The sequence below is a fragment of the Cupressus sempervirens genome, chromosome 1, assembly GCF_028749045.1.
Source record: "Cupressus sempervirens isolate cs-2001-9-10 chromosome 1, ASM2874904v1, whole genome shotgun sequence".
NCBI lineage: Eukaryota > Viridiplantae > Streptophyta > Pinopsida > Cupressales > Cupressaceae > Cupressus > Cupressus sempervirens.
Window position 1 is genome coordinate 25,279,640 of NC_143118.1, and position 17,526 is coordinate 25,297,165.

General features: G+C 36.9%; 1 protein-coding gene across 1 annotated transcript in view; it reads left to right on the forward strand.

The window, feature by feature from the left end:
* Positions 1–212: 212 nt before the first annotated feature.
* Positions 213–17,526, forward strand: part of LOC149575987 (U3 snoRNP-associated protein-like EMB2271) — a 56,701-nt gene continuing 39,387 nt past the window's right edge. Inside the window, exons 1-4 of the mRNA XM_089816114.1 lie at positions 213–744; positions 8,058–8,382; positions 8,470–8,694; positions 9,287–9,545. Of these exons, the coding sequence (XP_089672240.1) occupies positions 287–744; positions 8,058–8,382; positions 8,470–8,694; positions 9,287–9,545 (1,267 nt within the window). The 5' untranslated portion in view covers positions 213–286. The remainder of the gene's footprint in view (positions 745–8,057; positions 8,383–8,469; positions 8,695–9,286; positions 9,546–17,526) is intronic.

A 17,526-nucleotide genomic window follows, 5' to 3' on the forward strand; every position in this document is an offset into this window, starting at 1 on the left:
CTGAAAAGTATTGTAATATGTCTACCAATATTTATATAGTTATGTAAATTTGTAAAATTTATATAGTTATGTAGATTTGTAAAAGTATATGTTAAATAATTAAAAAAAAAAAATATTCCTTCCATCCAATTTAATTCTTTTCGGTCGCATAGGCAAGATTCAGTCCCCCAAAACCTAAAATTTATTTTCAGAGGTTTAAGCCGATGAAAAAATGCAGTGGCAGTCACAGAGTTTCTGAAGGAAGGTGCCGCCATTGTTAAAGCTGAAAGGATCAAGATTTCCGACAATGTTTAATATGAAGAAAAACCAGCAGCGCCATAAGAGCAATGTATCCAGAGGAGGAGGAAGAGGAGGACGAGGAGGAGGAAGTAACAGAAAAAGAAAAACTCCTGCAATTGGCAATGACCCATTTTTCAACGATAAAACCTTTAAACGACAAAGAGGGAAGGGGGAGGAGATTCACAGCAGCGAAGAAGACGACGACGATTTTGTTGACAGAAATGGGGAGGAAGAAGATGAAGACGTCGCCTTGGAAGATACAGAGACTGCTGATGATAAGCGACTTAAGTTGGCCAAAGCTTATCTGGACAAAATTAGGGAAATAACAAAAGATCAGGATGAGGAAAACGAAGAAGATGAAGATGAAGAAGGGCGGAGGGGTAAACGGGATTCGCTTGTTGCCGAGATTCTTCAGCAGGAGCAGCTCGAAGAGAGCGGCCGTGTGCAGCGTCTTCTTGCTTCGAGGTATTTCCCTTCTTCATTTAAATTTATTTATCGGATTGATAAAATTCTCTTTTTGGCTAAGGTAATAATTGGGAGGATGATTTTGAAGGTATCACGTGCGAGAAAACTTTTTCTTGATAAGAACATTGAGCAATGGAGTTCATGAAATCACTTGATTTTTGTTTTGGTTAAGAGACAGTCCTAAAGGTAGAAATTGAGCACGACAGCGTTTTAAAGAAGCAAGATAGACATTGCAAGGAGCAACAGAACTAGTGTCAGTTTACATGGGCAATATTGTGTAGTTTTCTCTTTAGGGACATTTCTTATTTTTGCCCTAGAACAATAGTTCCTATTTAGGTTGAAAACTGTATTGTATCTTAAATATTAAAAAATGATGAAATTTAATTATCATTCAACTCAATAATTCTGAAAAGAAAACTCATCTGAGTTTTCTGCTGTGTCATTGCTGATTGCAGTTCTCTTCCTTAATATTGACTTGTCTTTCACTCCTTAATAGGTCCTCATATATAATCCAAATTGCTGATCTGCTTATTCGATTTCCATTCCAAAAATGTCTTGAATGCTCCCATCTACAAATGCATTTTGCTCACCCTTGTAGCTTCCAGAGTTGGGGGACTCACACCTTTCCATAATGGGGCACTGCTTTTTAATTAGAGAAATGGCTGAAAAGCTTCTGATCTACAGCCATGGGCTGGTTGTCTGTGCAGTACATAGGCTTTTGGGCGGGGATTTTCTCTCATCTGAGCATTGTTGTTGTGTGAATATGGATATTACGACAATGTTTGTTGCAGTCTTGAACAATGTTGGTGAAGCGAAGGATATGGTTGCATTGTGTACGAAGCTTTTCAAGAAAATTTCCTTGATGAATTAGACCATATGCAGGAGAACATTGATGAAAAGAAGATGATCGCTTTGCTAAAAGTCTACTATGTGATATGTCAATGAGGGAAGGAAGTGAAGAGATATCCCCTTTGCTGGGTGGATGGTTCTAGAATTGTGTAGCGGTGGATGGTGGCAAGATGCAATACCTTTCTGAAGAAATTGATGGACCTACTAAAGGAGTGTGGCCTGGTTGGTTGCAGAAGTAATTCGTTTTGGAAGGTCTTGCTAGGGATGAGGAGAGTGTTCAGGTCAAAGATATCAGTGTTGCCTCCTCTAGTGTGGAGCTACTTGTGAAAGAGGATTTGGCCATTCATTCTAAGTGTGGCCCTGGATGCCTAGTCAAGGTTTGTGCTGCCAAGGAAATGCCTGGATGGGTTGTTGTTTAGTAGGATTTATAGAAGATGTTCGGTTGAGGGGTAGATGAATTACAGATAGAAGTAATAATCAGGACATTTTGAATACAGTCTCTTGCCCAATGATGTGATTTTTTAGATATTACTACAAGGGTGCTGCCCCTAGCCGCTATTTAATGATAAAAAATATTCCAGTCAACCCTATTAAAAATTAAATTGCTTTATAATTTCTTCTAACTCTACTTTCCCTTTTAAAATAAATTTCTTCTGTTTAATTCTTGTAGATATGGTTGGCGGTGGCCTATTATAATGAATTGCCATTATATTTTATTGTATATCCTAGGTTTATTTATTAAGAACATGATCTCTAGCATGGGCATGATATATTGCAAACGTAAAGTTGTATCATATGGTTGGTTGTAGTAGTTGCCTAAATTCCTTCAGAAATATGGAAACTTTTTGTTCCTTTGAATCTGTCAAGATGAGTAATACATACAAGCATGCAATTATATAGTCATAGGCATGAAGAGTTTTCATAGTTCAAATCAAAACTGTATTCATTAAAAGGCAACTTTCAAACCTAAAACAATCCTCAAATATAGTCGCATATGATTCTATAGAGGAAAACATGCAGAAATCATACAAGAACTGTGAAATGAGGTAAAAGGGGGTAGATAAATAGTTACAGAAGTCTGTGATAGAAGTCAGCTGTAGTGCTTGATGTATAGGAGCATTGCTTGTGGAGGTAGACTTGGCCATGCTGTAGATGTCAATGTTTCACATCCAAAACATGTTGAGGCTCTCGTTAATACTAGTGGTGAGCTTTTAGCATGTGGGGAATATCTCAGCTGTGCTGTATAACACTTTTTGGTGATTTATATACGTGGGGAAATGGTAGTCATATGGGTTCTAGAAGAGCTAAATGGACATTTGGAAGGAATATCCTCATCTTCAATTTCTTGGGGACCACGACACACTGTTATAGTAATCTCTATAGGCTAGTTCTTTACATTTGGTGATGTAACATGTGTTTTGGGTTGTGGAGAGGGCATCAAGAAATGAGCCCCCTTGCTCCATCTGATCTTGAACTTTTGGTAGAGGAATTGCCCACTTTTGGCCACACTTAAAGAACAATCCATGGTTCTTACACGAGACCAAATCAAATAGCTGGAAATGATATTTTACAAGAGTTTCGAGAGATTGCCAATTATCACATTCATAGATGTATCTATGCAAAGGGATTGACTTTCAACATTTTCTTCTCACCATGTTGGCAAAAAATGCTCAGATAAATTAATGAAGATTGAAAAGGGTACAAGTGCCTAGGTTTTGAGGTATGTGACAACTAATTGCAAAAGACGAACCTCGTAAGGGATCCATTGAAGCCCATAAGTAATTTGTGGGATGAGGTAGAGGTATCCATATCATGGATGGAATAATGGAAACCTTTAGTTGTTGATCAATCAAAGTCATTGAAGTGACTTGTAAAAGGAAAATGCATCTAATAATAGTGGATTTTAAGGGGGAGATGAAGATGGTGCATGTGTTGATTACATCTTTATCTTGACCATTATCATAATAGACAACACCAATAATTGTAGAGTAGTTGGCTTTTGGTTGAGGAGCATTATTTGTTGGTTTTCGCGAAGGATCGCTGCAAATGTACTAAGCGCTGCCAGATTGGTATTTGTGTTCCAAATGCCAGCAACCTCTAATTTATAATGAGCAAAGGCTATGAAGAGACGGGGATGCACCGGGGACTTGGGCTATGAAACTATAATTATTATGCACTATTATCATAGTAACATGGAGACACGTCCCTCCCCTTTTGCCCCACATCTCGAAGAAGGGGATGCACCAGGTACTTGGGGACTTTGTCCCCCTATCCCAAGCGACACCGTCAATTTCTGCCACCTTCACTGAGGATGGGGGGATGTCCAATGTTTACTATGTGCTGATTTGACTATTTATGTTCAATGTTCGATGTTCCAACTCAATGCAATGTTCAAGTATTGACACTTTTACATCTTTATATCTTCTATTGCAATACATCTTTTCATAACTAGCATTTTAAGTATCGTATGTATAGTATATACAACGCCCCGTCCCCTGCCACCGTCTCCCCGTTGTCCCCAAATTGAGGCCCCTCTGTAAGCCCGTCCTAGGAACTTGCCCCCCAATTCTGCCGTCCCCCCGTCCCCGAAGGCGGTGTAACTATGACTATTATAGATTGCCCTTTTACAAGAAGCAACAAACTCTTATAGTTTATAATTAATATTACAAAGTAGTTTCAAAATATTAATTGTTATTGTCTATTAATAAATATTAATAGCATAGAAGCAAAAAATGACAAAAAATCATGATTATGTGTGATTAATCATTAGTTGGCATGTGCAGTGATTCATTCTCCCAAAAATCAAGGATTTTTGGTCAACGACTTTCAACTTTTTTTGCAATTTATTAGATGATTAATTGGCAAAAAGTGACAATTTGATAAGCAAAATAATTACGGGAAACTAGCAAAAACTCTAATAGCAATTGTGATGGGAAAAACTTGCAAAAATATGACGTGTTTCTCTACGAAATTGATGCGTGGCGTTCAAGATGCAATTGGGAAAGTGGGGTTGAAAGTTTTGCGTAGTCGCGAAGTATTGTAGATTCGGGAAGTGGCATGAGAGATAGGCAATTACAAAGAAATTTTTCCTCTCTGCATTGAATATATTGTATAACTTGATTGATAATATTTCTTTTCTAACATTGATTTTGTTTATGTGAATTTCAAATATTTAAATTGTTGCAATATGAAGCAAAAGAAGATCATAACAAAGCTTCCTTATTTGTTGCAATATATCTAAAAGAGCAGGGTAACATTGTTTTTCACTATCTATTTTAGAGAAAACAAAGAACCCGTCGATAATTATATAAATCACTTTAGGCTTGTCAATTATGACATATAAGTTCTTATGATTTATGAAATTGCTCAATATTTATAACTTAAATTAAATTTATAATTCACGCAGCTCAGTCTTTATGTTCAACATATATAGAATTGTTTTGTTATATACACGTGTATGTATCACTTCACATATGTGTATGTCATGCCAACTTTGTATACAATTGTTTGTTGAGTGTATATAATGAAAGGAACTTGAGAGAGTTCTAAATAATGAATTTTCCTTCTTATCAATTGATGAGATTAAGGGGCTTCCTAATGAATGCTTCATAAGGCACAATACTTGTTAAAGGTTTTGCAAACAGGGTTTCAAGCAAAGTAGCCTTAACCTTGGACGAAACTCCATGGTTAAGCATGTCTAAGCTATAATACTAGGATGAATGACCTCTCGAGAAGTCCTAATGCTTCACCTCTACGAGCTTCACCTAGATGCAACGAGTGGTTAGTGCTCCATTTATTTTCATGAGGGATGGGCTCTTGTGAACCACTACTCACAAAACATGGGTCAACGAGTTTAACTCAAAAATTATTAGCAATATCAAAATTTAACTTATGGAAAATATCTCCAACTTATCATTTGATGAGCTTAAGGGGCTTTATAATGAATGTTTCATAGGGCAGAACACTTGCTGAAGGTTTTGTGAATGGGGTTGCAAACAAAGTGGGCCTAACCTTGGAGGCAACTTTGTGGTTAAGTGCACTTTGAGTTGGAATAGTACTAGGATGGGTGATGTTTTGGAAAGTCCCGATGCTTCACCTCTGCTCATCACCTAGATTCAATGAGTGTTAAGTGTTCCATTCATTCTCATGAGAGATGGATTCTTGAGAACCATTACTCAAGAAACTTGGATCAATGAGTTTGACTCAAAAATTACACTGATGAATTTTGATAGAGATGTCATAGTTTGACTTGTTGTGGAAAATATGGCCTACTTATTATTTGATTTGTATAAGGGGCTTTCCAATAAATGGTTCATAAGGCACAACACATATTGAAGGTTATGTAAATGGGGTTGCAAGCCAAGTGGGATTAACTTTGGAGGAAACTTCGTTGTTAAACACACTTGAGCTAGACCGCTATTAGGATGGGTGACGACTTGGGAAGTCTTGGTGCTTCACTCTTTATCACTTAGATGCAATGAATGCTAATTGTTCCATTCAATCTCATAAGAGATGGGTTCTTGCGACCCACTAATGAAACTTAGGTCAATGAGTTTGACTAAAAAACTACATAGATGAATCCTGATAGTAAATATAACGATTAGATTTTCTGTGGAAAACATCTCCCACTTATCAATTGATGAGTTTAAGAGGCTTTCTAAAGAATGATTCTTAAGGTACAATCATGGTTAATTGCACTTATGCTTGGAGTAGTACTGGGATGAGTGACCTTTTGGGAAGTCCTAGTGGTTCACGTTTGTGAGCACCACTTGGATGTAATGAGTGCATAGTGTTCCATTCATTCTTATGTGAGATGGAATATTGTAAACTACTACTCATGAAACTTGGGTCAATGAGTTTGACTCAAAAACTACACAGACGAATCTTGATAGCAATATCACAAATGAATTCTACTTAAATGAATATGAAGATTTTCGTAGCTTCATTCTGATTTTGAAAAATAAGAAAGGCCACATCATATTTTGTTGTTCAAATCATAGCTTGATTGAATTCTAAACAAACAATATCACGGTTAAAACTTTGAGTACTCCAAGTTTAAAATATATCAGGAGGTTGTGCAAGTGCTTTGAATCATTATGTATGTCCCTTTTCATCCATTCTATGGAAATGTCCTTTAATTAAAAAAGAAGCGCAGTTCTTGACTGCTTTTCTTGAGTTTTTCACATTTTTTTGTCTATATCTGATTTTTGTCGATTTTTTCCAAAATTCCACTCCTCTGGTTTGCGGATTTAAAAATCCCACTCCTCTGGTTTGTGGATTTACTCCCCAAACGATTTATGCTTTTATGGGGCTCTAAACCATGATATACTCTGCTTTGGTTATCAGTAAGTTTATACATTGCAAGTTGAAGTTATGATTTTATAGTACCTAAATTTTTGTTATAGTACTTCGCATTTTTGCAGTACTATACATTTTTTATTTTAGCTATGGCCTTAGTGGAACTTAAATTTAGGGACATTGCAGAAATTATCTTTTTGGGACAAGTTCTGCACGTTTTTCTTTTGGGTGTGGATCCAACTCTAAATGATGCTTAAGCTTTTGCACCAGAAATAAGTCACAGTTGACTGTATGCCGTCAAATTACAATGATCTTTTAGTTATTTTTATTGGTGTCTGGAGTTCTCAACTGTATATTGGTTTAGTTGTGTATTATTGTTGATGCGACAAATAAGAGCAACTTGATGGCCTGGAGATTCAAACCTCTTGTGTTTAAATTTTTTATTATAAGAACTTTTTTTCTTGAGGTGATTCTTTGTGTTTATTTAGACCAGGGCTTTTATTTTAAAGTTTTTGAGTTTCATTCACCAGAGAATGGTTCAAACACTTAAAATTAGTAGTTATGATAATCTGAAATATTAACAGAAGATTGTTAATCTAAAAATACTTGCTTGTTTACTTGATTGTCAATGAAATATTAACAAAATACAATTTAAAGATAATTTTTTCGTAGATGTTATGATAGCTTGCTGGTGCATTTATCTTTTCTCTACTTCCAGAAAAGGCATTGTATTCAACTGAACTGCCTAGTCGTTTGATTCTGTTACATGTGTGCATACTTCATTCAAGGAACAAGTCTATGCGCATGAATGTTTATAGCTGTTTTAGTTTCTTTTTTTGATGTTTATATCATGAATTTTGAATAGCTATCCAGCCTATTGGTAATATTTTTTTTTTGCTAAAGAAATGTTGATAGTGTGGTTGGTGCTGAGTTTTGTAAAAGAGTTCAATGCATAGCCTCGTATGATGGTTTGAAGTAGTAAGTAATTGAGTGGACAATTATTCCAAATTCCAAATTTCTCTAATAAGTGCCACAGGAAATTATTGATTAGCCCTTCAGAATTTTGAAAAGAATTCATTTAGTAAATGGAAATTCAAGACAATATGTTGTGGTATGTTAGTTTGGTTCCGTATAATAAATGAATGCTAAAGGTCAATTCTCAACAGGGTTGTGAAGCCTTCCAATCAGGTAGAGTGGCGAGTTGTTAAAAGACACAAGCAGTCTGTAACAGCTGTAGCTCTAAGAGAAGATGATTCAAAGGGTTTCTTAGCATCAAAAGATGGTACTATTTTTCATTGGGATGTTGAAACAGGTGCAAGTGAGAAATATGACTGGCCCAGCAAGGAAGCCTCTACAAAAAGTTTAAATAGGAAGCAGCGCAGCAAACATATTCTATCAATGGCTATCAGTTCTGATGGCCGGTACATGGCTACTGGAGGATTAGATCGTTTTGTTCATCTATGGGATACCCGCACACGGGAACATATTCAAGTACAAATTTCATAACCTCTAGTGCTTATCCATTATTAATCTGGGCAGAGCAATCATTCAATTTTTAATCTTCTCTATTTACTGCAGGCCTTTCCAGGTCACAGGGGAGCTGTGTCTTGTTTAGCTTTTCGGCAAGGTACACAGCAACTCATATCTGGATCATTTGATCGCACAATCAAATTGTGGAGTGCAGAAGACAGATTGTACATGGATACTCTCTACGGTCATCAAAGTGAAATCCTAATGGTAGATTGCTTGCGAAAAGAACGAGTTCTTTCTGTTGGACGTGATCACACATTGCGTTTATGGAAGGTATCTTTTAATGTATTGGTGGAAGGATTTAGGCACTTAGAGATATCCTTTTTCATAGATAATTTTTTATATAGCAGCTCAAGTTTACATTAAAAAATAACGTCACTTCTTTTGAGGTGTTTGATGATAGTATTCTGAAATTTTTGCTATCAGTATGTGTTGTGTGTCATGAAGCAAATACCAAGATCTGCTGTAATTTGCTTTGAAACTTCTTGTCTAGAAAATCTGAATGATCTTATGGTGTAGGTGCTTAGCTCATCATATCATTCTCCCAATCTAGTGTCTATATTATGGAGCATTCCCGTGGTTGTGAAAAGTTCGTTTTATCTTTCACAATATTTTACCCCTTTTTTCTAGCTTCCCTGTATAGTTTTAGTATTTTATTTGCTGACATTATATAAAATGATGGATCATTTTTTGCTAATGATGTTCAAGGCAGATAAACTAGAAATTCCCATCACCATCCATTCAGTGGCTTCAACTTTTATGATGAAATCTATTTATGGCCTTTTTTCTTTAGAGTGCTTGTGTGATGGTTATGGTTTACTGATTATTTAATAGATTCTCCCCAATGACTAACTTTGGTGTGCAGATTCCTGAGGAGACGCAGTTAGTGTTTAGAGGACCTGCAGCATCTTTACAATGTTGTTTTTTTGTCAACAATGAAGAGTTTATATCAGGTTTTGATGATGGAAGCATAGAACTTTGGAGCATGATGCGGAAAAAACCGGTTTTTATTGCAAAAGGTGCACATGGGCATGCGGGTATTCAACATCTCTCAGAGAATCATGGTGCTGGGGAAAAGCCAGAAGAAATGACATCATCACAAGTTAATGATGGCAATGATATTGGTAAGCAATTTGTAAATGATAATTGGAAATTTGGGTTTAATGTCATGCCACTGTTTGATTAAAATGCCAACATTGAACAAAAATAATTGATCTATTGAGAAAGGTTAAAAAAGACAACATTGAACAAATCAATTAATTTGCATAGGAAGGTGCAATTGGCAATTATGCTAGGCAAAATAAGTGTCACAACTGCAGCTCTTCAAACTTGAAGTCTCTCTCTCTCTCTCTCTCTCTCTCTATACTATTCTGGAATCTCTATGGTAGATATTTTTTTAAAAATCAAGGATGAGTGGACTGTAGAGACAACCCCTGTAACTAGCCAAATTTGTTGCACTTTTGTTTTTGTCTGATAACTTGTCAAACTGTTCGACCACGTGTAGAACATAACAAGTCTGTGATTCATAGATCTATGTATTTCCAGTCCGTGTTGTTATTTTTTGCATGCGAGTGGATGTTTTAGTCATAATAATGCTAGTTTCATATGCAATAATTTGCTGAATGTACTAATTGTGTTTCCATTATTAAAGTCATCAACTCCAATGATACATGGCAGAACAACAATTCATGGATGAATTGTTGTTCTGCCATGTATCATTGGAGTTGATGACTTTAATAATGGAAACACAATTAGTACATTCAGCAAATTATTGCATATGAAACTAGCATTATTATGACTAAAACATCCACTCGCATGCAAAAAATAACAACACGGACTGGAAATACATAGATCTATGAATCACAAACTTGTTATGTTCTACACGTGGTCGAACAGTTTGACAAGTTATCAGACAAAAACAAAAGTGCAACAAATTTGGCTAGTTACAGGGGTTGTCTCTACAGTCCACTCATCCTTGATTTTTAATAAAATATCTACCATAGAGATTCCGGAATAGTATAGAGAGAGAGAGAGACTTCAAGTTTGAAAAGCTGCAGTTGTCACACTTATTTTGCCTAGCATAATTGCTAATTGCACCTTCCTATGCAAATTAATTGATTTTGTTCAATGTTGTCTTTTTTAACCTTTCTCAATAGATCAATTATTTTTGTTCAATGTTGGCATTTTAATCAAACAGTGGCATGACATTAAACCCAAATTTCCAATTATCATTTACAAATTGCTTACCAATATCATTGCCATCATTAACTTGTGATGATGTCATTTCTTCTGGCTTTTCCCCAGCGCCATGATTCTCTGAGAGATGTTGAATACCCGCATGCCCATGTGCACCTTTTGCAATAAAAACCGGTTTTTTCCGCATCATGCTCCAAAGTTCTATGCTTCCATCATCAGAACCTGATATAAACTCTTCATTGTTGACAAAACAACAACATTCTAAAGATGCTGCAGGTCCTCTAAACACTAACTGTGTCTCCTCAGGAATCTGCACACCAAAGTTAGTCATTGGGGAGAATCTATTAAATAATCAGTAAACCATACCCATCACACAAGCACTCTAAAGAAAAAAGGCCATAAATAGATTTCATCATAAAAGTTGAAGCCACTGAATGGATGGTGATGGGAATTTCTAGTTTATCTCCCTTGAACATCATTAGTAATAAATGATCCATCATTTTATATAATGTCAGCAAATAAAATACTAAAACTATACAGGGAAGCTAGAAAAAAGGGGTAAAATATTGTGAAAGATAAAACGAACTTTTCACAACCACGGGAATGCTCCATAATATAGACACTAGATTGGGAGAATGATATGATGAGCTAAGCACCTACACCATAAGATCATTCAGATTTTCTAGACAATAAGTTTCAAAGCAAATTACAGCAGATCTTGGTATTTGCTTCATGACACACAACACATACTGATAGCAAAAATTTCAGAATACTATCATCAAACACCTCAAAAGAAGTGACGTTATTTTTTAATGTAAACTTGAGCTGCTATATAAAAAATTATATATGAAACAGGATATCTCTAAGTGCCTAAATCCTTCCACCAATACATTAAAAGATACCTTCCATAAACGCAATGTGTGATCACGTCCAACAGAAAGAACTCGTTCTTTTCGCAAGCAATCTACCATTAGGATTTCACTTTGATGACCGTAGAGAGTATCCATGTACAATCTGTCCTCTGCACTCCACAATTTGATTGTGCGATCAAATGATCCAGATATGAGTTGCTGTTTACCTTGCCGAAAAGCTAAACAAGACACAGCTCCCCTGTGACCTGGAAAGGCCTGCAGTAAATAGAGAAGATTAAAAATTGAATGATTGCTCTGCCCAGATTAATAATGGATAAGCACTAGAGGTTATGAAATTTGTACTTGAATATGTTCCCGTGTGCGGGTATCCCATAGATGAACAAAACGATCTAATCCTCCAGTAGCCATGTACCAGTCATCAGAACTGATAGCCATTGATAGAATATGTTTGCTGCCCTGCTTCCTATTTAAACTTTTTGTAGAGGCTTCCTTGCTGGGCCAGTCATATTTCTCACTTGCACCTGTTTCAACATCCCAATGAAAAATAGTACCATCTTTTGATGCTGAGAAACCCTTTGAATCATCTTCTCTTAGAGCTACAGCAAAGATGATGATTTCTACTTTTATTGATCTTGTTGGTTCTCGTCTTCAGCAGAGATGCTATTTGATATTTGTCTTATGTTCTTTGTTCATACTTTGAGAGTATGTATTCGATCGAAGATCAAGTGATGTCCTTCCTTACCGTCACTGCCAAGTATTATGGATATCATATGCAAATTTTGTTCAAGATTAAAGAGAGGCTCTTTTCTGTTACACAAAATAATCTTTATAATTACCTTCATTCAGTTCTGCAGTATTTTTCACATACTTTGGTAACCGTCACCACCCATCATTCATATTCCGTGAGGAGTCTGTTGGGCTTCTTGTTTTCAGCTCACTTGACATAAGGCATCGCTGGAGTTTCTAATCAACACTCTTTTGTAACTGCTGATGATTCAATTTTAGTAACGGCATGTTTCTGTTCGTTTATCAAGCAAAAGGCCTTTATTATGTTGTTCAATTGGATAGAAGTTGGGTTGAGAGAGAGTATTGGGTGTTTGATCGTTTTGCTGCATAGATATTGCCAAGTCTGAAATATGAGTACATCTTCTGTATCAAGTTCATCTTATGATATTGTATTTGTATGTATGTGATCTTTGAAAAAACAGATTTGAGTGAGTGAGTTATGCTCATTATTGTTTGTATCTATGAGATACTTGAAGAACTTTTATATTCTGTATCTGCATAGCTGAAGTGATTGAACTTCATATACTGCTGATTGATTGACTGTTTGGTATCCATAATCAGAAGTCAAAGTTCTGTGTATTTGTTTTAACTTTCTATAAAAGGGTCTATATTTTTTCAGGTTGGGTTTTTCACGCTTGAGTAGGAGGGTTTTCCTAGGACAACTTGGTGTCATTTGTTATTGTGTTTCTGCTTTTTTGCCTATATTCTGATTCAAAAACATTAGCATGGCATCAGAGCCAGGTTTAAGAATGATGCACAATCAGAATAGGAAAATTGAGAATTTAAGAGATGCAAGAAATAAGGGATGCTTATGAGAACACGTGACTGAAGAGCCTTGGAGGGTAGAATCTTTGAAGAAGCTTCCATCTTTTATTGATATCAATGGGGAGTATGGTGTAATGCTTGTCTATGCTTATATGGTTGGCATTCATGTCTACAAGAATAGCAGATGTGCTGGTGTTCGAATTCTTCACTTTTTTTGTGCACTATAATTCTGTGAGTAAATTTAGGCAATAAAGAGTTATGCATTTGAATATTGATTATGAATTTTATGTAGTTAATATTAATTCATCTTAGAACACTAGGAATAGTGTATGCTTTTAGCATTGATCTGTATATTTCTCTTTAGGATAGTTTGATTCTTTGAACTTCTACTAATCTCTCTAAATATGCTTCTAGGATTGTTTGAGATGTTAAAACTAGAGCTCAGAAATCCATAAAGATAACCAGCAATAAGAAAGAGAGAAAACTGAAAAAAGAACACCAGAATTATCTTGGGAAAACCTAGCCACATAACACAAATATATCTTTATTGATAATGAAATGTTCAAGTGTACAATATCCTTTGCTTGATACGAATATATAACAATAAGAGAGACTCTTCACATTATAATCAAAGGTCTCTTGAGATTCTCACAACTCCTATAATTAATTATATCTCTTTGAATATTCATGCCTCAATGCATGTGAATGACACGTCATTTACATTTAATATTACAAATTAAACTTAAGTGCCCTTTCCAGCTGAAGATGACAATAACGGTAATAACGTCTAGATTTCGAGAGATAAAGATCTCTATTGCAGCAACAAAATTCAACATGAGAAGGAACAAGATGAGAGATTATATTCAAGCTCTTGTAGGTTGTAGAAACGAACATGGGGAATGCTTGCAGCCGTGGAACTGAATTGGTGACACATCCTTTTAGAGAAGAACCTATTGAGTTTGTCATTGTGATTTGTTTCTTTGAAGAGTAAGAAATGAGATTTAAAGGGAGCTTGTGCAATAGAGGGAGAGTGCCAAGTCCTTTGCAGAGATCAGCAAGCTCATGTAGTAGTGCGAGTACAAAAGATCCTTGGCTGGTCAAACGCTGGAATCAGCGCTTTTATTATGATAATTAAAGCAGCGAGAATGCTGCCCTTGTTCAGATGGAGTCTTTGTTGAGAGAGAGTCTCAACTTTAGTGATTCTTATGCATGTTGTTAATGAGTTTTTAATGAGTTTTTCTCCACGAGGGGAAAGTTTGAGGTGCACTCTTTTGTTAATGAGTTCTTCTACGTGAGGGAGAAGTTCGAGGTGCAATCCCTCATTAATGAGTTCTTGTGAGGGAGAAGTTTGAGGTGCAATCCTTTGTTAATGAGTTCTTTTTCGTGAAGGAGAAGTTCGAGGTGCAATTCTGAGTTCTTTTTCGTGAAGGAGAAGTTCGAGGTGCAATTCTTAGTTAATGCATGCTTCTTTATGAGAGAAGTTTGAGGTGAAAATCCTTGTTCCATCCTCTGGGAGTAGCCATGGTAGAAGCCATGTGCACATCTTTCACCCTTTGGGAGTAGCCATGGTGAATGTCATGCTGAGATGACAATATTATGTTGAGGAAATCTGTGATGAGAATTTTTAATTGACACTTATTGGTAGCAGCTTCTTATACTAGTCTTGTTAAGAGATGGCAAGACACCTGAATCATCACTCACTTGCTAAGAGGAAGTGAGTGTTTTGTAGTTGTGTAAGAGATCATTCTCACATGTGTGATCAGCTAAGATTTCTTAGAGTATTTTCACTTGCTGTACTGAAGTCGTCTTCTCTTGGTTTGATCACATGTGTTGATGATTTCTACAACTTCTTGTTCTTTGTTGGTTCTTGTCTTCAACATAGATGATATCTGATATTTGTGCTGTGTTCTTTGTTCATACTTTGAGAGTATGTATTCAACAGAAGATGAAGTGATGTCCTTCCTTACTATCACTGCCCAGTATTAAGGATATCATTTGCAAAGTTTGTTTGACATTAAAGAGTCTTTTCTCTTACACAAAATAATATTTATATTACCTTCATTCAGTTCTGCAACCTGTACCACTTCCTCCTCCACTCTTGAACGTACACCTCCCGACTCTTCTTTGATGAGCTTTTCTTTGCGGTGCTGGAGCTCTCTTGGTTGGCTATGGAAGCTCGTATGTTGTCCTTCCTCTTTCTTCCTATGTGTAGTCTTACTTTGATTTTTTTGCATACTCCTATTCTCCATACGCTACCTTGTTCCCTCCTTATACCAACTCCACTTTGTACATCTCTCTGTATCCTTTTATTCCCTTGTTTCTCACGTGCGCTTCCTGTCTCACTTACTCCTCTTCATGCTTGTCTTCCGTGTACACTTCCTATTCCTCTTTTGTGTATGTCTGTTGTTTCTTCACTACGTACGCCATTCTTTTCATTCCTTATTGCTCCCATGCTGCCACCTCCTCTTATCCTTCCTACGTGGGTGATTGGCTTCCCTTCTCAGATGCAATCTGCTTCCTTTCTGTGTACGTGAGCCTCTTGATGTATTCTTCGTACGCAAGCATCCTTCCCTACGCGTGCTTCCCCATGCTATGTTTCTTGTCTCCCTTGCATACGGAGGATCTTACTTATCCTTCTGTCTAGGCTCTTCGTACTGTGTGGTTATGTACGTAGGCTGGCTCTTGTACCACAATTCCCTCCAATCTACTAACCCTTCTGCGTATGACAATTCTTACTTGAAAGTCACCCCTCCATCTTTTATGTAAAGGGGAAATATTAGGTTTCCTTTTCCTCTCTGAATTGATTATTTGCACTTTAGTCCTCTCTTATGTTTTTATTATGTCTCCTTTTATTACCTCCCCCTAGCTTTCTTTTATGTCTATGGAGTAAGTAGGCAATTCCCCTTTCCGTTCTTTATAAAGTTTCAATTTACATCTTGCTTATTCTTCTTCAGATTCTATTGCTTGTACCTGCAACATATTACAATCTGGCTGAAATACCTCATGTTCCCCCATGGTCAGCATAGTGTTGTTGTCCTTCCTTGCTTTTTCTTCCTTCATTGGTCCTCCTTAGTACTGGTTTTGTGGGTTATTGCCACCTTCAATTGTGGTAGGGTTTTTAACATATCTCTAATCTTTACTGGTACAGTGGCCTCAAGGACTTGCTTCATGATTATGTTTTCCAAAAATGATTCAGTGAAAGCAGATTTGGAAGTATTTCCTTTTTCCTCCTCCATGAAGTCTCAGATCTCCTTCCTCACCTCTTCTAATCTCTTCTTATCTGTACTCATGTAAGGATATGAAAATTTTCTCGCCCACATCCAGGTGATAGCCAATACTTCCCCATTTGGCCTTGCCACCTCAAGCATGTTCACACTTTTCTATTTGGTGCAGTTGGCATCCTTGTGGTTGCTTGGTCTGCACCACTTACAAAGCATCCCTCCACTCTATCCACCACCACTTTGACAGTCATGTACACAGTGTCCCCATTCATTACACCTCCTACATTGTATCATAGGCCGCCCCCTAGAGCCGTACCGGACTCTGCTCCTTGGTGTGTTATTAGTATTGTTGTTGTTGCTAGACCTGCTGTTGTATCCTCTAGATGATGCTTCCATATTTTTGTTGTGTGGAGGAGTAGAAGGAAGGTGTGGATGGTTCTCCTTGAGTAAAAAATATCGGAGCATTGCGTGCCTCTAAATTGCAAGGACAATCCTTGGAGTGGCCCAATACCTGACATATGTCATAGAATGCCTTTCAGGGACAAGTGTTCTTTATGTGTCCTTCCTTCTCACAGTGTGTGCACCATAATTCTTCTCCTTCTCCTTTCTCCTCCTTGCTTCCAATTAGTTCCTTCATCATCCTCATCGTGTCTTTTCGTAATGCTTGTATGGTTTTAGACTCGTTCCCACTTTCTTTGGAACTCTCGCTTCCACTCCCATGCCTCCTTCCTTTAGCCGTTTTACTTTCGCTTTCTATATCCATTGCCCGAGTACATGTGTAAGCAAATGATGATGGTGGGACAATTTTCATTTTACCCCTTAGAAAGGGAGTTAACCCTTCAATAAACCACCTTTTCTTTAGCTCATTTGCAGGTTTGTAATCTAGTTTCCCTATCAACTCCTTCAGCCTCCTGCTATTTGCTCTTACCAATATATTTTTCCCTTGTCTCGTGTTGTATATCTCTATTACAATCTTATCATCATCCCTTAGGAGTTTGAATTCTTCCTCGAAAGCTATGCGAAGATCCTTCCATGTGGCCTTCTTCCCAACCTCCAAGTCTGCATACCAATCAATAGCCATACCTCTTAGGGTGGCAAGAAATGCCTTTAACCATTTATCGATGTCATTCTCCCCATTCGCTTGCCATATGGTAATACAAATTCTACAATGCCATGTCGGATCCTCGGTTCCTTCTGCCGTAAATTTAGGGAGTTTTTGCTTTCTTGTAGCCATTCTATCTCTTCCGCTATTTGTTTTCTGGGTT